Source organism: Lissotriton helveticus, chromosome 2_1, assembly GCF_964261635.1.
Source record: "Lissotriton helveticus chromosome 2_1, aLisHel1.1, whole genome shotgun sequence".
In the NCBI taxonomy this organism is placed as follows: Eukaryota; Metazoa; Chordata; class Amphibia; order Caudata; family Salamandridae; genus Lissotriton; species Lissotriton helveticus.
This window is the reverse complement of record NC_136059.1, coordinates 1,789,384,692-1,789,408,716: the sequence shown is the minus strand read 5'-3', so window position 1 is coordinate 1,789,408,716 and position 24,025 is coordinate 1,789,384,692. Positions and strand designations below refer to the sequence as shown.

General features: G+C 44.8%; 1 protein-coding gene across 3 annotated transcripts; it reads left to right on the top strand.

Moving 5' to 3' along the window:
* The first annotated feature begins 2,152 nt into the window (after window positions 1-2,152).
* On the top strand, window positions 2,153-23,588 carry LOC144818891 (TRAF-interacting protein with FHA domain-containing protein A-like). 3 transcript variants are annotated; one of them, XM_078676725.1, is made up of 3 exons: window positions 2,153-2,330; window positions 20,752-22,885; window positions 23,217-23,588. In XM_078676725.1, the coding sequence occupies exon 2, from the start codon at window positions 20,772-20,774 to the stop codon at window positions 21,348-21,350; it is 579 nt and encodes a 192-aa protein (XP_078532851.1). In that variant the 5' UTR covers window positions 2,153-2,330; window positions 20,752-20,771; the 3' UTR covers window positions 21,351-22,885; window positions 23,217-23,588. The 3 variants fall into 3 exon arrangements, with proteins under 3 accessions (XP_078532851.1, XP_078532850.1, XP_078532852.1); XM_078676724.1 differs by having other exon boundaries at window positions 2,239-3,001; XM_078676726.1 differs by lacking the exon at window positions 2,153-2,330 and adding an exon at window positions 8,505-8,620.
* Window positions 23,589-24,025: the final 437 nt, after the last annotated feature.

Sequence of the window (24,025 nt, the reverse complement as noted above, 5' to 3'; positions counted from 1 at the left end):
ATATTTATATGTAAATATTTTTTGTGTTTATATTTAATAAATTACGTTTATTTCTTATAATTAGTTTAAATCTATATTAAACGTAATTTATTTTGATAATAGTAATATTTTTTTATTAATTTATTTTAATTTATGTTATTTTTTAAAGTCAATATTTTTTACATCTATATTTTTTAATCAATATTTTTGAGTCAATATTATTGTACTTACCTGTTTAAGTATAGGAATTCAATATTTTTGTAATCAATATTTTTACATCTATATTTTTTTCAACTATATTTTTGCAATCGTTATTTTAACATGGAACCGTCTGCCAGCCTACCCCAGGAGGTTCGTTCACCATCTTTAGTAGGGCCAAGACTCTGCCCCTTGGAATGCAGGTGCCATTTCTACCCCCACATAACCATCCCAGAAAGGTCCCTCAGAGTCTGAGGTCTGCAGTTTCCCAGGACCCCTAGTTTATGACCTTCTATCAGAAAGGCACAGATGTGGCTGCCCCCCTAACACCCTGTAGTGAATTAGGAGACAGGCTGACAGGCACACAGAGCCACGAGCATTGAAATGCCCACTTTTCCAAAGTGACATTTCCATCACTGTAATGTTGAACCGACTCCTACTACCGGAGAGGATTTACTATTACGAACTAATCAATACCAAACACTGTACTGCCCATAGGAAATAATGCTCGATAGCCTTTCCCCACATCCTCTTATGCTAATCCAATGTGAGAAGCAGGCCGAACATACCACCCAGGGCCAATCATGACCCTTACAGATAACGCATACAAGAAGATGCCCAACCTCTTCCAGACATCGCACCCTGTCACCAGGGAGAACTCCGATATAGCAAGAGACATGCAGAACCTTGTCACATAGCTTTTTAAATGCCAAGCTGAGTAACAGTAACCTGTATTCACAGGCCCACCAGGGCAAACCTCTGGCACATTCAATGAGCTACCTCCGTGGATGGCACAACCAGTGCGGCAGGCCCACGGAGGCGCATTTGAGATACATACCCTGGGTATAGGTCTTAGCCCTTGACATGCGACTTCCAGCTAACTCGAATCGGCCAAACATGTATACATCAATTGCCGGTATATATATGACGAGCACAGCGCTTTGGTACTGCACAGCAGTGTCAAATGCGCTCAAAATCCTAAAGCTATCATCCATAAAAGCAGAAAAACGGGCAGGAGAAAAGCAAAAAGTCAAGGGAAAGAACCCTAGAAAGGGCCATTTCCAACACATTCAATTTGGATAACTGAGTAATTTATTTTGGAAACTTGTGTCTCTAAAGGAGGCAAAAACAACGAGTCAAGATTTACTCCTGGAACTGGTAAAGGGATTAGAAATCAAATAGAGAATGACAGAGTAATCATGTTTGATAAGCTCAACATCCAGCCTAGTTATATCATATAAAATGGCCTGATTTTGAGGAGCAGGTTATTGAATGAAACCCCAAAAATGAAATTCATTCTTCGAATCATAGCTTCCCCATTCACGTAATCACTACTAAACATCTTCTGATGTCTCCACGTGTTGTATCAGGTGTATCCCCAAGAGCAGTGTCCCAGCCTTTACAAAGTGTCAACATCCGCACAATTTCTCTGTGTGCAAAATGTATCCACGTGCGCAATGTGCCTAAAGTTTCTCCCCGAATGCATAGCGCCCTGGAAAGTGATGACGGAAACGCTGGCCACCCTATTGCAGCTTCTAAGGTGCTGTGAATGACTGAGATGTAGGCAATGCACTCACTCTTCCCACAAACCGTTAACGGTTCTCATATTCATCTACCCACGCAACCATACCCATGAACGCTCCAATTATTGCACAAACACTCTGACTTATGAAATGGCCAGACCTATTGGCTTTACCAATGCATTATTTACATCTCACTCATTCTCATCTAAATATCCCAATCCTATCGGGCCCACATTGTTAACCTGTCGCCATCTCGTCCGTGCGTTTCTCACGCTGAGAAAGAGCGGTTTACGAAATAAAAACGGAAGCGTCCTCCAGAGGAACAAATTTAACTCTTCGCCTCAGGCGTTACTATGCAGTCCTGCGACTGATGCAACAGTGTGTCTTTGAAACCGAAACTGCTGCTTGCAAGGCCGAAACACGGGTGGGGGAGGGGAGGGAGCCCTTCTGAAGGATCCTCGGGCAGGCTGTAGAGTGCAGCAGGCAGGAGGAGGAGCCGGGGAAGGGCACAGAATGTGTCTGGGAGGAGCTCTTCTGAGAGACACTGCTGCCCCCACACAGACACCGGGCAGATACATCGTGCGGCGGGAGCAGAGCGGTGGCAGGAGAGCCAGAGGGGCGCGAGGCGAGGTGAGAGCGCGGTGCTACCCACCGGCGGGACTCTGAGGCATGTTTTGACGGGGGTGGTGGCTTCGTTAAAACTCACCCCTGTGAAGCCGCGTTGCCTTCTGGGAGCAGTGCTTCTAGTTACACTCAGCCTCACGTGAAGCCACCCCATACGGGAGGTGTCTGTCTGGGCATTTCCCAGGGTGACAACACCGGTTTTGGAGGGTGTATGGCGTTTTCCATACATAGCTTTTCTGTAATGAGATGGGGGAGGGAGAGAGCTTGTGCGGGGAATTCCCAATCTGACGACACCCTGAGGAGCCCCAGAGCTGAAGGCTGTCAGAGCAGGGGCTACTAGGGGAGGGCGTATGGCGTTACCCATACATAGCTATACTGTAATGAGATAGGGGGAGGGAGAGAGCTTGAGCGGGGAATTCCAAACCTGAAGACACCCTGAGGGGCCCCAGAGCTGATGGCTTGCCGGGGCGGGCTGCTCACTCGGGCTCTGTTGATCTAACTGTTCAGACGCGCCACAGAGGCCGCCAGACTGGACGCGGGTCAGATAGCGCAGCTGGGATATCCGCAGACGTTATCAGCCGGGGCCACACTACTCAAACAGCAGATTCGAGATTAGCCCTTTCTTCTTACTGAAAGCGATTCTGTTATGCGCACAGGTCCCGTGCCAAACATGCCGGGTGAGTCACTTTCTCTCGAAATCAGGTGTGTTAGATGGTTGTAAGTTCCCTAGACATGTTTGAAAAGATGACTGAAATGAACCTGTCAATAATGGGCCAGTTTATCATCGAGTGAGAGGCACTCGTGAATGCCATTTTAAATAGTTGTGGACGTTTTGCATTTTACTTGCCATCTTTTTATAGCACGGATCTAACTAACCCTTTATGCCAGCGGACATTATACCAGAAGGTGATACTTTTGGGAGGTGGATAGTAGTGCACATGGTGTTGCAAGACCAAGGGTACCCGGTATCAAAGGCTGATGAGGAAGGTGGCATTGTATAAAAAGGCTATTTGACATGTATTGGTCTTAAGATAAGACCGCAATAATGTTTACAGGCATACCTACCCTGGTCATAAAAGCAAAGCAGAATCGTACTTGCAACATTGTGATAAGATAAGACGCATACAGTGTAGGGAATAAAACATTGTTTACATTCTTCTCTGTACCAACAGCTTCTCGTCTATAATATACACATCTCGTTCAAGACTATACACAGTTCTAAAAGAAAGGGGGGATTGAAACTATAAAATACAGGAGGTGAGCGCATCTCAGAAAAAATCACCTTGTAGGACATTGTTTCATAATCGTAGGTTGGCTTTTGGGGGATCACAGTGTGCTACCAGCTAGAGAAATCTGTGATCTCTCTTTGGAGTGAAAAGGGGAATCGTATTTTTCTCTGCTCCAGTTTTAGAACTTTATATTTTCTGGCAGTGTGTTGGATATATCGGGAGTTGCTGCATAATGCTCAAAGAGGTTGCCATGACATTAAGGAGGTGGCTAGGCCGATCATATAAGATAGCTCATAAAGAGTCAGATGATTCATATCAATACATATATTGCAACCACATCTGTCCCACATAATCCCTCCTCTCCACGCTCCTGCCTTAAAACGCATTGTTGTATTATATTGTCTCCAAGATCTATTGGGTGCATTCTTTGAAAATCTCTACTCTCCTGGGCCCACTTTTGACCAACCACTCACTTAGTCAATGGCACCCTTAACTTTACCTAAAAAAACTCTATCTTTTGAGGGATAAGGGGTTGAATGGTGGGGATGGCCACTATGTCTGGTTCTCAGAGAAGACCAAAGACCACCCAATTGACCACTATGTATTAAACAAGCTAGTATTACAACGTAAATTAGTGCGAAGTGAGATGATGCACAGAAATACACCTGTGTTTCACCCTCTTCTCACGCGTCTCTGATGGTTCTTTCTTAAATTAGGTGCAGACTGTGTTACAGCCCCACCTTTTTTGTATTCATAATTCCGGTTTCCTTACCTTTCCATACCTTGGTATCCCGCGTGTGTCTGTTGTACGGCGTTCCCTTGGTTTCTCGCTGCCTCCTCACCCTTTCTTCCTTTCTCTGAATATTCCTCCCATTCTGATATCCTGTTCCCCTCACAGAGTAGGGAACCATGGTCTCACACTCTCTTAATCTGTAATCACTGGGGTACCACAATCAATCATGACGGTATTGCCTTGCTTTTACTAGTTCCATATGCCCTTTTTAGCGTAGAGCCTGCAAGAGCATGTACTAATGCATGCGTCTCGCTTGCAAGACACTGTTGTTAACAAAAAGAGTTTGGAGCCTGCCCGTTGCTTACCATTTGTTGGCTTGCGTGGTACTCTTTTCACCGCCTTGTCATTCGTCAAGCCAGGCCTAACATAATTTCCTTTCCTCTCTGTGAAGCAGGGACCATGCACTGATTGAGTCAACTTACTCTGTGCCCGCTGCTCCGGATGTATTTGAGATACTATTTTGTTCTATTTAACTTTTAGTGCCCTGCAAACAGAAGGTGTGTGACTGGCAAACACGTACCCAGGAGGACAAACAAAATAACAAAGATTTTTTTAATGTATTTAACTTTCTTTTGTTCCGCCTAGTCTTATTTTCTCACTTTGCACTGACATTTTCTTTTGTTTTTGCTTGTGGGTGCTGTTCTCAAAAGATGAGGATTATTTTACTGCAAAGCGATGTTGTTGCTTTCCTACGTGTAATTTCTGAAATGATTCTTTAACACATAATTGTGCAGTGCACCCCAATCAACCCCACTCCAATCCATCCCAACTCACCCCACCCCAATCCAATCCTCCCAACCCACCCCACCCCAATCTGCCCTACTTAAATCTGATCCACTCCAATTTATCCCAGTCCAAACATTCTGCCCCACTCCAATCCAAAACATTCTGCCTCAATCCAATCCAAAATAATCTTCTACAAAACAAACTGTCCCAGTCCAAAACAACCTGCCCACTCCAATCTAAAACACTCTGCTTCACTCCACTCTGCCCCACTCCATCCCGCCCCAATCCATCCATCTCTAATCCCAAACAATCTGCCCCTCTATTATGTGCCTAATCTTATTATCCCCGCTCCAATCTGCCCTAATCCAAAACCATCTGCCCCACTCCAATCTGTGCACTCAAGTCCGCCCCACTCCAACAATCTGTCCCACTCCAATCTAAAACAATCTGCTCCAATCTAAAACAATCTGCTCCATTCCAAAACAATCTGCCCGACTCAATCCAAAACAATATTCCCCTCTCCAGTCTGGCCCACTTCCATCCAAAACAGTCTGCCCCACTCCTTTCCAAAATAATCTGCCCCACTCCTTTCCAAAATAATCTACTCCTCTCCGTCCAAAACAATCTGCCCCACTCCTATCCAAAACAATCTGGCCCACCCCAATTGTCCCCACTGCAATCCAAAACAATCTGCCCCACTCCAATCCAAAACAATCTGTTCCACTCCAATCCAAAACGATCTGCTCCACTCCAATCCACCCACTCCAGTCCACCACAATACACCCACTCCCCAATCCACCCCACCCCAATCAGCCCAATCCCCCCCACTGCAACCCTCCACATCCCAGTCCACCCCACTCCAATCCAAAACAATCTGCCCCACTCCAATGCAAGACAATCCACCCCACTCATCCCAATTCACCCCACTCTAATCCACTCCGCACAAATCAAGTCCAATCCAATCTACCCCACTCAACCAATCAATCATTCAGTATTTATAAAATGCAGCAAATCACCTGGTAGGGTCTCAAAGCACTGGAGTTGCTAGTTGCTTCATGGAGAAAACTGTGACAAATGAGGCAAAAGCAGGAGAAAGCACTCGGGAGAATGGAGGAGAGGAAGGAGAGAGCAGTAAGAAACGAGGCAAAAGCAGGAGAAAGCACTCAGAAAAAATGTGGCGAAAGGATAGAGAAAGCAGTAAAAATGAGGCAAAAACAGGAGAAACAGGGGGAAAGACTGAGACAGCAGTGAAAAACGGGGGAAAAGCAGGAGCAAGCACTCAAAAAACAGGGGGAAAGCAGGAGAAAGCAGTGAAAAACAAGGCAAAAACAGGAAAAAACACTCTAAAAAACGAGGGAGAGGAAGCAGAAAGCAGTAAAAAAATTAGACAATAGCAGGAGAAAGCACTCAGAAAAACAGGGGGAAAGGAAGGAGAAAGCAGTGAAAAACAAGGCAAAAGCAGGAGAAAGCACTCAGAAATACGGGGCAGAGTATGGAGAAATCAGTAAAAAAACAAGGCAAAAGCAGGAGAAAGCACTCAGAAAAAAAGGCAGGAAAGGACGTAGGAAACCTTGAAAAATGAGGCAAATGCAGGAGAAAGTAACCAAAAAATGGGGGAGAGGAAGAAGGCAGTAAATTAGACAAGAGTAGGAGAAAGGACTCAGAAAAACTGGTGGAAAGGAAGGAGAAGCAGGAGAAAACAAAAAGGGGGAAGGAAGGAGAAAGCATTGAAAAAATAAGCAAAAAACAGATAAAGCACTCAGAAAAAAAGGGGGAAGGAAGGAAAAAGCAGTGAAACAAGGGAAAAGCAGGAGAAAGCGATCAGAAAAACGGGGAGGATGCAGAGCGGTGCAACAGCACAGGAGACCTGAGCCTGAGGCCTCGAAACCACCCCACTCTCTTCCCATGCCACCAAACTGCAATCCAGTCCACCCCAATTCAAAACAATCCACCCCAATCCAAACCCCACCAATCCAATCCACCCCACTACCTCAGTCCACCCCAACCAACTCCACCATATTCTACCCCACTCCACTCCACGCCACTCTAGTCTATGGAACTCTCTGCCACTGAACCACTGAACTCTACTCCCCTCTACTCATCTCTACGGCACTCAACTCCACTCCACTCTACTTCCCACCACTCTACTCTAGAGCACTCCACTCCACTAACTTTTAGCTATGCTGAACAGGACCCACACTGGTGTACTATATGGCAAAACCACATTGCCAAAGCCAGTAGCTCTTGTATAGGCAAGATCTTTTGGCTTTGCCAATGGGGTTGTAAAATATCACTTGGTTTTCTTCAATTGTTGTTGTAACAAAGTTATAGCCACCTTATCTCAGTAATAATGTGGGAAAGCATGCAGACAATGCTTAGCTCACAAACAAATCTGATACAAAGTATTAGACAGAGCATCACACAAACTTCCAGCCCAGCACATGTATGTCATGCAGCAGCTCACTATGGCATTGGAAACAGAATCATACACCTAGGTATGCTACACGCAAATATCCAACACAACAGGTCAGAAATAATACCACAGCAACACCCAACACAGTATGCCATATAGTTGCTCAAGACCCCCCACCCGCCATTGCAATCCAATCCACCCCACTCCCTCCCCAGTCCACCCTACTCCAATCCACCCCACTCCAATCCAAAACAATATGCTCTATTCGACTAAGTTACTGTAAAACAAAGCAGAACACATGACATCTCTCACTGCCTTTATGCCGAAGGCCATTTTACACAGTTATCATGTGTTCATTACGGCACTGATACTTCATATAGTGGCTTATCTCCTCATTATTTAGTGTACTAGTTGCTTTGAGATGCCACACTTAAATAATACCCACTGAAGACAACGTCATACGGAGTCCTTCATTCATGACACTGCATGCACACACGAACAGCAGTAACTTGGTCGTCCACAACACAAACACATTATTCTGCTCATCTCTGACATCCAACACGGCACAGACAGTCCATATGCCCTGCAGCACCACACACACTTAGGAACGACTTGTATTAAGGGGCGTCACCCTGCTTCCCTGGGAGCGTAACAAAAGAGGGAGAAGAAACAGAGCAGCTAGTAATAAATTGGGCTTTCTGCTGGGTGACAAAGTTGTGAAAATCTGTGTTTTTTTGAGGGGGTGCGGGTGGATGGCCCTGCGCATGTGTTAGCTGTACAAAGTTTTCCTGAACCTTACAGGCGTAAGTCAGGGGAGTTACAATACACTAGCGGGCGCAGCCTGCGCTACTGCCAGTAATAGACTTTTGTTTTGGATGTTATTCAATTGGCCCAGGGCGGGATCGGGAGACTGGGTGTGGGTAGGGCAGGTAGTTTGAGACAATGTAAGAATGGGCGTGTCAGTGGCCTCTGCCTCTTCCACTGCCACCCAACAACTCCTGTTGATTTTCTTCTTGTAGGTGGTGCTGGGGTCTAGGGGAGGAGTCCATCAGCTTCCTTCGAGGTTCAGGTACAGGGTGGGTTAATAGTTTGTGCCAGTGCCGTCCAGTCACCAGGCACATTGGAGAATAAGTAGGTGAGTGAGTCTTGTGAGAAGTTTTCATCATTCGGAATTTGGGTGCATTTATTTTGTGTGCATTTTGGTGTTTCTTATCTTTATAATAACCCACGAAGCATGTCTTGTCTGCGAATGCCGACATCCTTATGTGCAGATCTCCAGCTCACAAGGCAAGCCTGGCAGGCAGCTGCTCATTTAGGCTTCTCAGAGCACCCAATGCACATTTAAATTATTCGCTCCAAGACAGTGGAGTCAAGGGAGCAGCTGGGTCCTGTGGAGTGTATGAGTTTTTCTCTGTGTATAGTGTGCACGCAGAGCCGCATCTCTCGGAGCCTTGGGCCCAGCCAGGGCCGGCAGTGGGAGTAAATGCAGGGCGGTGACGTGGGGAGGGGCAGGGTGGGTGGTAGTAATGTATGGATTACTGAGTTTTACAGGTAAGTAAACATTTAAATAAATAAAACTAATTTCATTGCGAGCACTGCATCGCATTTTGGAATGCAGTGTACTCAACGAAATTCGTTTTATTTATTTAAATGTTTACTTACCTGTAAAACTCCATAATCCATATATTACTACCCCCACCCTGCCCCTCCCCCTCGTCACTGCCCTGCATTTACTCCCACTGCTGGCCCCAGCTGCTTGGGCCACATGTATCAACATTAAGAATAGCGATTAACTAATTGAGATTTTCTGCGAATCACAAAGCTTTTCCTAATGTGTGAAAGAGTTTCATTTAGTGATACCTATGGGGGTCGTAAATCGACCTACCTCATTCATCTTACAGGTTATGAGTAACAAAAAAGGGTTTGAGAGGTAGGAAATGCCTTTTCTGCTTTCGCAAATGGGCCGATTCTGTGAATCAGCCTGTTGCGAATGCAAAATAGGTTCATACGTGTGGCCCCTTGTCTCTGTAAAGTGAATATAATGCTTTTTGCCTTGCCCCTGATATATGTGCACATATCTCACGGTGCTTGCTAATGGCGGCCAGCCGTCCCGGTTTGGGGTTTGAACCCCTTGGCTGCTGGGGCTATTCCCCTGCTGTGCTGGGGGGCGGAGGGGGGGCGCACAGCGCCCCCATGCTGATGAGAGCTCAGCTCGTCATGAGCCACGGTGCTCCGGTGGTCATGACGAGCTGAGCTCGTCACGACCACGCCCGTTTAATGGAACGCTCAGCACAGCAGGGGAATTATCCCAGTGTGCGAGCGTTCAACGGGCCATGACGAGCTGTGCTCGTCACGACCACGCCCGTTTAATGGAACGCTCAGCACAGCAGGGGAATTATCCCAGTGTGCGAGCGTTCAACGGGCCATGACGAGCTGAGCTCGTCACGACCACGCCCGTTTAATGGAACGCTCAGCACAGCAGGGGAATTATCCCAGTGTGCGAGCGTTCCATGGGCCATGACGAGCTCAGCTCGTCACGACCACGCCCGTTTAATGGAACGCTCGGCACAGCAGGGGAATTATCCCAGTGTGCGAGCGTTCAACGGGCCATGACGAGCTCAGCTCGTCATGAGCACCAGAGCACCGTGGCTCATGATGAGCTGAGCTCGTATTGGGCATGGTAGGGGTTAATAACAGGGCGTTAAATGCATCAAATGGGTTTCATTTTAAGGAGTGGGAAATGGTAGACATAGTGCCCATGTGATCCAGTAATGCACATAAAAAATAACTCGTATTGATACCGAAACATAGCAAGACTTATATTTAATTTACAAATGTAATGCGTGTTAAAAATCGAGTATGATGCTCTCTCAGCATCACAATAACATACAGAACACAAGCATGAATCTTAGAAGTTAACATTTTAAGAACATATTTATTTAGACTACTCACTCAGTACATACAGACTGGAAAGTGCAATAAGCAGATTGTTCTGTGTGGGTGAATATGAGTGTAATGCAGTCAGCTGAGTACACAGTTTACGTTCACATTCTGAAGCATGTGCTTCTAGCGAGAGAGTCCCTGCCTGTGCACCCTTTACGGTCGCTCTGTGTTACCTTGCACTGCTGGTAAGCCTCAGTCAATTCTACAAACACTTCTGCTTACATCTATCCATCACAACTGGAAAGAAGCAATGTACCAGTACATTGACAAGCTGTCTGGCTGATGGAGACAGTTCTGTGAAATCTAACGTTTTTGATGTAATTTAAAATACAGCACAATGTTCTGTAATTCGCTTTGCGTCTCCTGACCAGGCCCGGACTGGCCCTTGCGGGCACCGGGCAATCCCCCGGTGCGCTCCTCACGTATCACAGCACTGTAGATAAACTGGCAGACATCAAATATCTGGAAGGCCCTGAATATACCCTCCATTCGTGCCCTGCTTGGTTCAGAGGGCAACAGAGTCTTGGCACTTATGTTTTCCCGTGCAATGCCAGAGGCTGAGAGCGGCCAGTGACGTGCAAGATTCACAACCACAATTTAGAATAACTCCAGTCGAGACGTCAGTTTTCATGGCGACCTCGGTCAATGGGCTCTCGTGATGCAGTTGCACTCACCCCAACTCCCAAGTTTCTAGTGCTTGTTTTTAGCGCTCCAGTCCCTTTGAGTTGAGTTTGTGCTATATCAAACTGAAACCGCGCATGTCCTGGCTTATTCGCACAGACACGGCCAGAATCCACTTTTGTAGTCGCACAATGTGCCTGTCTGCCACCAGTACTCACACAAGGAGCGCAAAGAAAAATACTGTTACTACCCGACCAATCAAGTCGATTATGGGCTACATGCACCTTTAGTTTCAGTAGGCATGATGAAGTGCCATTGAGCTAGGCAACACTTTATTGGATTGTGCAGACCAAAGTCTGGGCTGTGCATATATCTAAGAGCTAGGCCTCAGGAACATCGAAATGCACTCTACAAAATAACAAAAAAAGGCAGACTGGGGTTCGGAAAATAAAAGCAAGTGTGGTGGGTTGAGGTTATGATCCTTGGCACGACTTGGGGCTTGTTCTAGGCATTTATTCTGGCAACCCTCATCCACCCTCACGCAAGCAGTTTAAGCCCAGCAGATCCCGTGCCCCATAAAAAAATACCTAATGGCCTACTAGCAAAGGGTCCTTGAAAGACGAATGTTTGGGAGCCCTGGGTATTCGGAGACCCAATTGGCGATCTCAGGTAATTGGATGGGACTATTCTAAATCACCCAAGAAAGGAGAAAGTTTAAACAGAACAGGGGATGTGGAATTTAGGAACACCAGTATGATGCAGACACACCTTCCTATTTAATGGGATGCAGTTTGACCCTAATTTCTTTACCTTTTACATGTACCTTTTCAGTGTATCCCTGAAGGTTTTGGCTAATCATAGTGTTTGCTGCACATGTTTAAACAACTGTCACCAGACATTTCTTAAAGACAGAAGCTTTGAGTATTTGGTTTCTACAGCAAGCAAAGCAGGCTTTGGGGCAGCAGGGTGACCTATAGTAATCCCTTCCGCCTGCATGAGTCAACGTATTTTCGCCTGAGGGTGCTTCCTGAGCTTTTGCTGATCTTGTGAAATTGTTGCCTGCAAACTCGCCACTGCCTCGAGCTTCCGTCTGCTATTTTGCAGAGCAGCTAGAAAAAAGAGAGAATGTTAAGCCCAGGGCACAAGTCAGGGGTGCACGTGGGTAGATGACGTCTGCCCACTATTTTCACAGGCTGGACGCCGTTTTGGGCCCCTCTGTAATATGCTAAACTGGTCCAGGTGTGACTTTTCCAGGAGAAATGTATAGGCGTCTGTAGCGTGCGCTTTAAAAGAATAGTTGACGCGTCTTGGGCCCTTTATTATTTTAAATTCGAGCTGGGGCCAAAACAAAGACTGAATGAAGTCAAAGGCCCAAGTTAAGGGGCCATCAGGCCTCATTTTGGGAGCTATCTAGAGCCTAACACCCAGATACAAAGGCAGTGAAGGGGAAACAAAGGCACACTGCTTATTACTTCTCTAGTACTTAAGGGAGGCATGGTATTGACTTTGTTCAGTCCCATATAAGAGATATGCATGCTCTGTTAGTAGGTCAGCTGTGTTGATCATTCCTAGTATTTGCACAAATAGCAATTTAAATATCACTATTTTCATTTAGAGCGCCATTTAGCCCAATACAGTGTCAAGCACTTTATATCACACATACACATTGTATGTTGACAATAAATGATGTGTGTACATTAATGTACAGGATGTTTTGCATAAGGCAGTGAGGGTTATACGTTTATGAGACTCATATGCCTTATAGGATTACAAATTATGAACTGTAAGTAACAAAAGGATCTGTGTCCAAGGCAGTAACCCACTTACTTAGATACATAAAATAACAAGCATTTGCAATGCAATAGGTCTCGCATTAGGAAAGTTTGAGCTATTGGTATTGTAAATGACAATTTTTTTCTTTGTGTTGGTTTTGAAAATAGCGAAATGAATAGCTTTTTTATTTACAATGCCAATAGTTTTAACTTTTGCAAATGTGACACCTATAGCATTTGTAATGCAATATGTGTTGTATTTAAGTGATAGAGGCCTGAGTCATCCAGGCCTTTTCTGAGCCCAAATTTTCAGGAGCAAAATCAAATTGGAATTATATTTTCTAAGGAAAAAAGTCTTGTTAGTTTGCTTGTCGAAGACGGCTCTTCTCTGTTACTAAGAAAACGCTTCTTATTATGCATTTGACTTTCCCATGCTTCAAGTGGGGGTGCTAATGTTGAAACTGAAAGTTGATCCAGGTGGCACTGCATTTGGACTAAATTATTAGACATATTTTCCTTGTTAGTAACAGGATTCGCACTCCAGCCTTGCGGTCTGAAACAGTTTTGTTTTGATTGTTATTAAATGAGACAACATAAACGTGCTTGTCCCCTGGGTCCTTGTTAATAATAATCCCAAAGTTAGCTGGTGTGATCACTGGTGCCGCTGTGGCTGGGCAGGTAGCTGCCACTGTCTTTTTGTTCCACTTCGGTGTCACTCATAGTCGTTGAAATGTCACTTTATAATTACACTGCAATTATGAAAGTGTCACACACAGCAATCTGAAATATTGGCAGCTATAAGGGAGTTATTGCTGGCAGGGTAGTACTGACATTACGGGGTCACCACTTCCCATGAACTAAAATGTTTAGGAAGTTCTGCCCGTGCTTCCTAGTCGAGCAAGAAGAGATAATGTTGCCAAAGGAGGGTGGGTTAATCACAGAGCGCTGGCCAGATGTAATAAATAATGCTTTATCACCACTTGTCGAAAACATCAGGTTGAACTTAAAAAAGATATTTTACTAGGGGAACACAATTTATATGTCAATTTAATTTAGTGTATGCTTACCATATTTAAAAGCGAAACATCTGTTCTTTAATCTCAGTAATAAACAGAAGTCTGATAAGGGCCTGTGTGGGCTCATTCTAGCTGTCTCTTGTCCTCATTCGAGACCCTCTGAGCAATAGGCCTCCAGGACCCATTTCTCCTTTTGGTTAATCAGACAAGAAGGGTTAAGTATAGGTCACCATGTGCTATTTACATTACAACACTTGCTCTCTAAGACTAACACTCCATTAAAGAAAGCATGTTGCATAAGCAGGATGTGGTGCCTCGGTAGATTAATGCATTTTCATCATGAATCTATGTTCGGCCTCAAGGTCATGTTTGAATTCCTGAGGGGTTGTCCTGCCCTTTTACCTTAAATGTGTATTGCCTACAATATGTTGCTATGTTTCTATCCATTGCTGGATACGATTATATGAATTTGTCAGTCCCCCTCCCCCCCACTTAAATCCCTGCTCCATTCCTTTTATTTCACTTTGTTTCAAGGCCTCATGGTAGCTACACTCATAAACGTTTCAGTTTTGTAATCTTTCTTTTTGCCTGTCGCTTCTTATACTGTGGAGGCATTAGACACGTCTCCGATAATTTGTAGCCTAAACTGAATTTGAGCATTCAGTAACCCCGCCTGAAATTTAGCTCAGCTGCCTCGATCTGCTGCAGACAAGGAGGCGTTTATTTTCAGAAGATAGCCAAAGAGCGGGGGATACACGAACTCTACGGAATATCCAAATATTATACAACGCTTGCCCTATTGTAGCAATTTGAGGTTGAAGGGTATGCCAATTCGTGTAATGTCTAGTTGTCAAAAAATGCAAGAGCTTATTCAGTGCACTTTCCGACAGGTGCGAGGCGCAGCCTAGAATATTACACAGGTGTGCTCAGTGGCCCCGGAGTCCTAATAATTACCTGTACTGCTTAACAGTCAGGACGTGCGGTGTGCCGGACGGGAAGCCTGGTAGTCGGTCTCCCAGATATGTTTCCAGAGCGCATCTTTTTGCTGCTCTGGGCCAAGCCTTTATTTGGTCTCTCTCTCGTACGTTGCAATGACATTTCTCTGGTGCCAAGCTGCCCTTAAGGGCGACAGTGTGCCCCACAAAAGCGCTAGCACATCGCATAAGGTATGTACATTTCCCCATTATTTCATACTATGCAAATAATTCAATGTTTATAAATGAATAGATTATGTTCTTAATAGATTCAGCGTCTAAACCAATCACTGATTTACATCCGCAGGCCAGTAAATGTACGGCAGTGTTTGTTTTACATATGAATAATACATTGTACACCTATTGCAGTGATATATTGCAAAGGCTTCCTTTGAGCCTATGGACTGTTCACTCATAAGTGAGGGGTAAGATAGCGCTGTGACATCACAGAGCTGTGACTGTGATGTCATCGAGAATGGCCTATGATTATTAATTCAGCCATTGTGTTTTAGGGCTTGTGCCATGCTGACCCAGCTGCAAGTGCAGAAATGGCCTGTGTAACCAGACAGCCTCGGGCGAGCTCAAGGCAAACACGAATCACTCGTGAGATTCTTGCAAGTCGGCAGGTCTTTTAGGCACGTCTGAATGTCTCTGTACTTTCAGACTTCAGGGAGACATTGCCGCAACGAGAAATACTTGTATGCAGTGGGGGTCAGGACTCAGGGGGCTCAGTCGTAAAAGGGTTCCCTGAATGTTTGGGGTACTCATCAGCAGCCAGGGACACTTCTAGGCAGCCAGCGAGCTTCCTGTAAGATCCGAAGCCTGCATTTGCATGCTCTGGGGTGTGCAATGCAAACGTCGAGACACCCACTTGCCACAGCCACTGCTGGGCGGAAACAAATGTAAGAACTGTAACTTCCCTCCAGGATGTCTACGCGGAATGGTGTGGAGACTTCATGGGTCTTGGGCCAGAACAGGAGCTGCACCTGTCCCTCAACAGATGTTCATGAATAGGCCTTGCCTGGCCTCTGTTTCCTGCCTGGCCTCTTTCAGGCCGCAAAGGCAGCTGAGTTGACCCTACCTAACGCCCCCCCCCTCCCCCCACCCCATCCGAAGGAATGTTGTAAATAAGCCGGGGCGGGGGGCACTGGAAGCAGCAGCCTGCCAACGTGATGTCACTCTCTGAGCAGGCTTTGTCAGAGGGCTGCGGGGGCTCAGCTCTCCAACGCTACACTTATGCGGCCTTGGCGATAATGAATTGTCCGTGCAACAGGGAGTAAGAAAACAGAACATGGACCTCGCTGTGCCAGCTACCGGGCACAGGAGGGTGCGGGGCGGGCACCAGTCTGACCTCGCCCGCATCTGCGCTGGCACCGACAGTCCTCCCTGGGAACGGCCGGGCAGGAATTCAGCAGGGAGTGAACTCTCTCACAAAATAATCAGATAATCAGTCTCAAGTCCTTCAGAGAAGCCGGTCCTCTCGCCAGCTTCCACCGCTGACTCTCACTGGTGTGTACCTTTAACAGGAGAGCGGTGTGAGCTGGTCATTACAACCGGGGTGTCTGGGTCTCGCCGGGCACCTGTCGCCCTCTCTGCCCGAGCTGGTTTCCCTGGCGTATCTCCCAGTGGTGCAGCGGCACCGGGGCCCAGGGGGCGGCCCAGTCAGCCCTGCACCAGCTGCAGCCGTGTTGAGGGGGGTCTTTCAGAAATGTCCAAACACAGAACTTGTCTGGGCCCGGCTTGGGGTTTACTCCTTGGGGAGGCGGGAAGCGGAGTGCAGAGGCAGTGCAAGACAAGTGAGAGATGGAGGAGGGAATGGATGAACGAAAATGAGAGGGTGAAAAAGGATGGGAAGAGGATGAGGGGAAACATGACAGAGTGTGAGGAGGTAAGGACTGGACAGAAAGAGGAAGACGGTAAGGACGAGTAGAAGGAGCAAAGGAAGAGGAAAAGGAGGGGTAAGGAAGCGTGAGAGGCAAAAGAGGGCGGAGAGAGAGACAGGGAGGGGAGAGGAGGACATAAAAGGGAGGAAAGAGATGTGAGAGGGGCGGAAGTAGGGAGTAGAGAAAGACAAGTCCCCGCGGGCCGCCGCGCTGCCTGCGACGACCCGGAACCGGTTGGGCAGCCGGCCAATCCCATCGCGGCCCCAACCGGAAGTCCCGCCCCATCGCGGCAAGAGAGAGAGAAACTACTGCCCGAGGAGCCACGAAGGCTCCTGATTGAGTCCCGGTCCCGAGATGGGGGACCGGGTGAAGAGCGGCCGGGCGCATGGGGAAGGCGGGGCTCTCATGTGGTGAGAGAGCCCCGCAAAGCGCTACTGCCGCCCGAGAGGCAGAACCGCCGCCGAGCACCGCCAGAACCGGTGAGTGTGTTGAGGGAGAGGAGGGGCGTCGGGGCACATTGCCTGTGCCCGCCCCTCCCCTCCAGAGCGAGTATCGTTATGCAGAGAGGCCCGTGCGCTGTACTTTGGTGCATGGGAATATGAGGCACGGCGACGTGCGCGCTCACGAGGTACAATCTCGGCAAGAAAAAGCGCGTGGCACTTTGCTGTCCACATTCCCCCAAAAGTAACAACATAAGTTGTCTCACCGTAGACAGCAAAGCTTCGCTTTGCTTTCGTCTAGGCGAGACCTAAAAATCTGTCATCTGCATGTTAGATGATTTTCTTTCACAGGAGAGAAATTAACCCTTTATGCTACTTTTTTTTTTTCTGCAGCCTTTAAACTGCAGACTTTTTACTGCCACTTTCCTCCTTGTTGCCAATTTCTTTGTGGCAAAGTAAAAAAAAAAAAGTATAAGTTGAGGTCCAGATTTTGCTTTGGGATACGCATCACTTTTTTGGCACAACCCAGATACAAAAACTCCCTTGTCGAATCTCGTAATGCACTCAAATGTACTCATGATAGACGTGCTAAACATACATGTGAGGTGTTAAAATCTGATGTCACCTGTGATGTCATAGGTAGTCATGCCACTTCCTGTGATGCAGCACCGTGATGTCACAAGCCATGATGTCACTTGCATACTGCCTAACCTGGTTAGTCCCCCTACTTTTTTTTAGGACTGATGCCCGGCAACGTCTAACAAACGTCTGCTTCCCACAATCCTAAAATGACTCGTAACTTCCATATTGAATAACTACTTAGTTTGTGACCCCTACCCCCGGGATACTCTAAAATGAGAAAGTAAATGGGTGAAAGAGGAAAAAGTCTGCCCTGGCTTATTGGAAGATAGCCGCCTTTTAGCATCTAAGTGAATTTTTAGTCATCTAGAGGAATGCCTTGACTGCATGGAGGCATCCATCTTCTGTATCCAGTTAGCATGTACACCATGGTAAATGGAAGCATCCAACGTGTGTACATCTTATGAAGCGGCTGATATTAGTGCTTCACAAATTTAATATGGTTGCCATTTTACAGCAGCCCCTGTTCACAGAACCGGAATGGACACCTGCTGTTAAATCGGCAAATGCATTTTGTGCACTTAGAGCTAGAGCCAGAACTTGCCTGGCCACCCAGCTACACAGAGGAGCTACACCCAGCTAGAGGTATGCTGCAACACTCTTCTGTCCGGTCCTCCATGGACCACTGTCACATCTGTAGTTTGGGTCATGCTGGTCCAGGTTTGTTTTCTTTAATAATGGGCGTATATATGCCTTTTTAAGTCCAGTCGTGTAGTTAAAATTATTGATGATTCTTCTTACTGGTGCAGAGGTAGTTGAAAGAATGTTCTTGAAGATTTGTGGTTGACAAGCGTCAGAAAGGCAGCCGGTTGGCCTGCTTGCTTTGACCTGCAATGGATGGCTACTGAGACCAATTTTTCCAAATCATTCACCGTGGTCCTCAGCTCAGTAAAATCTAAATCCAAAAGTTACTCGATTAAATGCCATCAAATACGCATGGCCGAAAAAGTTTGTTATCTGGGTTTGCCACTAGATAACACATTGAATTCGCATTTCTGCGTAATGCCAATGTACAGTCTTTTAATTGAGTATCATATAATATTGAGGAATTCTCCCGCCGTCTCGACCGCTCCCATATTAGGCCAGTTATTGATCTTTACAAAGCGAAATGTATATCGGAGCAAGCTTCGGTTGTGAGATCTAGGGATACAAGGAATGTAATATAATTCAGGTGGCAGAAAATAAATTCTTGAGAGAGATTTTGAGGCTGCCCCAAAGTGTGCATGAGGAACTGGGGGTTGGTTATATCTCTGATTTTACGCAACTCTGCCTGTTATTACTGTGGCTCTCAATTTGGCTTAAGAGAGAACCAGCTTTTTAAAGAAGGATCTTAAGAGACTGCCTGGTCCTGGACCACAGAATTCACATTCCTTGGTTGAATTATATTAAATGTACTTTGAGTGATTTTGGCAGACCTGATTTATTTTAAGACCCAAACATTATTACTAAAGCAGATATTATTTGGGTCAAACAAGCTTTTTTTCTGTAAAACGTAGGAAAAAGGGGAGTGAATGCATTGTCTAAAAGTTCCCTTGTGCACTATTCTATGATTAAATCCCCAAATTGTATTGATCTATAGCTGATGATTGAAATGCCTGCTGACCGCAGATGACGTTTGATTTATTTCCATCTGAATCTGTTTCCCCAGCTCTTAGTGGGTTGGCACAAGTTCTCTGAGCCTCAGCTTTGCACTTGTGACCCAGCTGCTGTATTTGAAATCTTGCACATCGTTTTTATATGTCCTACATTTTCTAGATTGTTTTAAGTTTATTTTTCCTTTATTTCTGTCAATTCATTTTACACAAGTTAGACCTGCCTTATTGTATCTTCAATTTCTAGACCCAACTACTGTTTGTTTTTATGTATATGGTTTTTAGTAGGGGCGTTTCATTCACATGCATGAGAGGTTTTGATGGACCATTTGTTTACCTGCTTGGACTGTTTGTTCCCTTTCCTTTTTTGTACCACTGTTTTTATGTACTTTTATGACCTGTTTAATTCAAATTGAATAAAGTGATTACTGAATACAGAGGTATCTTGAAGCGTACAGAATCCCTACTCTTTGTTTTCTACAGACCTGTCTATAAAGTCGGGCGTACTGCTCTGGGAACTAGCAAGTGTGGTGTCTCTTGTGTAGGTTGACGGTCTCATTTCTCCTTTTGCATCTCTACCTGCCAAATGTACGAATAGAGGGTGTTTATTTGAGCAGATTTCAAGTTCTCATGTAATGGTGAGCTAAACACTTGTCAGGCTTTAAACTTAGCCTCCCCCTGTTCACCCTCCAGGTCCCAATGACACGAGGAAGAGATTGAGACTTAAGTGAGCCATATGGCGATGCGTGACATCTAAGGTGGTGAGGGATGGTCATAGAATATGGTGTGCAGAGTTGCGAAGTTTTTTTCTGAAATCTAGGAAAGTATTTTTAAACCTCTTCATTTACGTGAACTTTAGGAGGTTTAAAAACATATGGAAGAAGCAACTTGCTAAAAAAAAGGGTTGTAGGTGTAAACTTTTAAATCTACTTTTACCAAGGGAATTGGCCTGGAAAAGTGTTTTTGGAGAAAAATTCTTTATTTCAAAATTCTTATGCAGTCAAGGTTGTAACTCTGCAAACTGTGCAACGTTTGCCAACTTCAAAATTACACATTCTAGAAAGGTGAAGAGCAAAGGGGAGACAATGAAGCAAAAAAGTGCCCCAGCAAATTGTATGGATGTTATACTTTTTTTTGTTGAATACGTATCAAGAGTATATATGCAGGATATGCACTTTTGAAAAGAAGTGCTGTAAAGTCTGAGTTTGGTCACACTTGTAATATGTAATTATAATTTATTTCCACACTTAGAAATGCGTGCTGAAAGACATCCATTTCTGAATGATGAGGAACAATTGTCCTTATCTGGCTATTAGCTGACAACCTGAAGTTTGTGTCCTATCTAAGGCTCACAAATAATTTACTCTGTGATTCTTTTACTTTTAGGGCCAGCTTTTCATGACATCATGGCATCCTTTGAAGAAACAGAGACTGAGGAGAAGCTGACCTGCATCAGGATGAAAGTGTATCACATCCACCATGCAGAAAAGCAAGTCTTTCGATCCATTTCGTTTTTTAGAACGAAAAAGCACAAAACAGATGAGACGATTACCTTTGGGCGAGACATCAAGACCTGCAGTTATGTCCTATGGGATGCACGCGCTTCCCGGGTTCAGTTTGCCCTGCAGGTGTTCAGATACTTCAACAGCTCTGAGATCAGCTTTGAGATCAAGAACATGAGCAGAAAGACCAAACTCTTGGTGGACAATGTGGAGCTGAACTACCTGAATAAAATGGAACTACCCAGCAAATGCATGATCCGCTTTGGAGACTTTCACTTCTTGGTGGAGCAGGAACCAGGGGATTCTGTGGAATATTTTGAGACCTATTTTGAATTAACACCAACATCACCTTTACAGGAGGTTCTCATTAGCCCGTCGCTGCAGCCCATCCCTGAATCGGGCATTATGACCTGTAGCCCAATGTCGAGTTTCCATTTTTCCCGTGCGGAAACTGCAGAGGAAGTCGATGAAAATGATTCCTGAGGGACCACGAAGAAGGCCATTTTGGTCATCAAATGATGAAGTCCCCAACCTATTAAAAACTGAACAGTACACTAAATTTATTAGCATTACTGTTACATAACCATGTGCTTATAGCACAAGCTAGCTAACTACTTTTTACTCAATTGACCTGTATTTATGATTGGCTTAGGATGATGTCACTGGAAGGCTATATCCTATTTATTGACCAGATGCCTGCCAATTTGATAGATCATTTTATAGTTGTTGTTTGCTGAAAAGTATGATATAATCATTTCATATTTAATCTATACAGAAATTAGAGTTTGAGATCTGTTCTACCACAGGCCCTTACTTTTTTGGCCACCCCCGCAGTGTGCACTGCCTGCCTAGGATTATGTAGTGACCTGCCAACACCATTAAACTGTATAAACATTTGTAGGTCTTTATTTTATAAATAGTGAACAAGGAACATATTACCAGAGGCATAACAAAATATCTTGCTCGAAATTGATCAGAGTTTTCATTCTTGAGAGATTGTGAACTCGTAAAAAAAGTAAATTTCCAGGGCAAAACCCATGTCAAAAAAGCCAATATCTTGCCACAGCAGATGCCTCTTCTGAGATCTTATGTTATTCTGTCTGTTCTTTTGCACCATCCTCCCCGTATGCTATAACACGTAGTTATGAAGCATTGTGATATGAGGGACCTCGTACACAAAAAGGCACTTTTCACCTCTCTCAATTTTTAATTATAAAGTTTTGGGGAATGCAAAGAACAATATTTATCACATTATATCTGAATTCAAAAGTATTGCACACACAAACTCATTGGTTATTTTGGGTTCTCAGCACTAAGTATTTCCTATTGTATAACATTTTTATTTCACATTGTCCATGCATTTAGCAAGGAGCCACGCATTGACCAGCCACACACTTATGCTCGTTAAGCCATGTATGCCACTGTAGCAATATACCAAGTTTTGGAGTGTCTGTTATTTCCACAGTGAGCAGTGGGCGTTAACTTTGTCAGAAAATCTGTTGACTCCTCTAAGCACACTAGCTTTAAAAACAATATAAACTTGTCTGTGGAGTTGCTTGTTAGGTTGGGCACAGTCCCCCACTGAGTGACTTCACCCCATCCCTTAGTGGTGGAAAGACCATTGTGACTCGAGTTGGTACTCCATCTGATAAAACATCTTCATGGTGTACACTTGTGTTGGTGATCTCGGCTGACTGATCTGCTATTGTAGACTTATACAATCAATGTTCATTCGCACCCACGAGTTTAACCTTACTAGATCTGGTTATTCCTGTATTGGTTTTTCAGAGAGATCCTTCCGGAAAGTGTAGCACCTATTATGAGGATACATGGTTTGTCACTGGCACCCATTGCTCGTGTGGAGGGAAGAAATCATCTGGTCAAGCCCTAGTTTTGCACTTTTCCCATTGCTTTTTCAGAACTGCAGAGTGACCTTATGGTGCCACTCTTCTAGACACTGAGGCGTGAACTGGAAGCTCTTAAGAGGTTCAATGGGGTCACATTGGACACTAAACTTGGTCATACCTAAGCCTGGAAACCACCCTAAAGGGATATATGACGTTACAACGCATGCTTTTACAACGCATGCTTTTACAACGCAGTTTTTACAACGCATACTTTTACAACGCATAATGCTTTTAGGCGCTGGATAGTGAATAGTTTAATTTACTATTCCAACTCCAGTCCCCGTGGATAGTAGGGAAGGTTATTGGATAGTAAATTAACCTATTCCGTATCCTAGAGCGCCCCCCAGAGCAATGCGCTGTAATAGTTTGCGTTGTAAAAGTTGCGTTGTAATGGTATGTCGTTGTAAAAGTTTTGTTGTAATGGCTGTATACCACCCTAAAGCTTTCATAGTAATACGATTGTGTGGTTTGTGGACCACGTGTGAAAGGGAGCCCTACTGTCTGTACACCATTTCAGCTATTGGTTTATGTATTAATATGTCCATCTACTTGACACTGCTTTAAACGTGGTTTGCTGAACTTGGCATATGAAGTCCATTACCATGATGTGAATAAGTGCCTTTTTACCGAGAGGAGAATTGTATATCTATTTCTTATATAATAATTATTCCCATGCATAATGGGAGTTTCTATTTTTAGAAGCGTTTATTGAAAATGTAATAATGTACATATGAATGAGCATTGCATCTGATAAAAATACATGTGATATTTTAAATATGTAGCATTCAATAAAATCTGTCGTCTTTTTATAACATATATGTTTTACCATCTTCTTTATAACATGTCTGGTCAAAGGAAAGATGCAATATCAACTTTTTAGGATGACTGAACATGTGAGTAGATAAAAAACATGCACCGAAGCCCCGCTGTGACCATGCTAAAGTACTTCCGGGAGGTATTTTATGCATAATCCAACATGATGCTGTATCTTACTTTTATTGTGCAATTTAGTTGCTCTTTCTTGCTCTGACTAAAAACTTGCCTCAATATAAGTGTTCAAAACCTAATTTGAAGGAGGAGGGCACCAATGGAACGTAGCCAAAAACAACAAATGTCCTGTCCATCCACCTCTGTGTTAGCCTGCAGGGAAGTCATTGTCTTCCATAACAGAATAGTTCTGGCAAGTATGTAGTAGCGGAGGAAAAGTGGCAACATATAGCCTTGGATCACCTACCCAATTTAGGTTTGTTT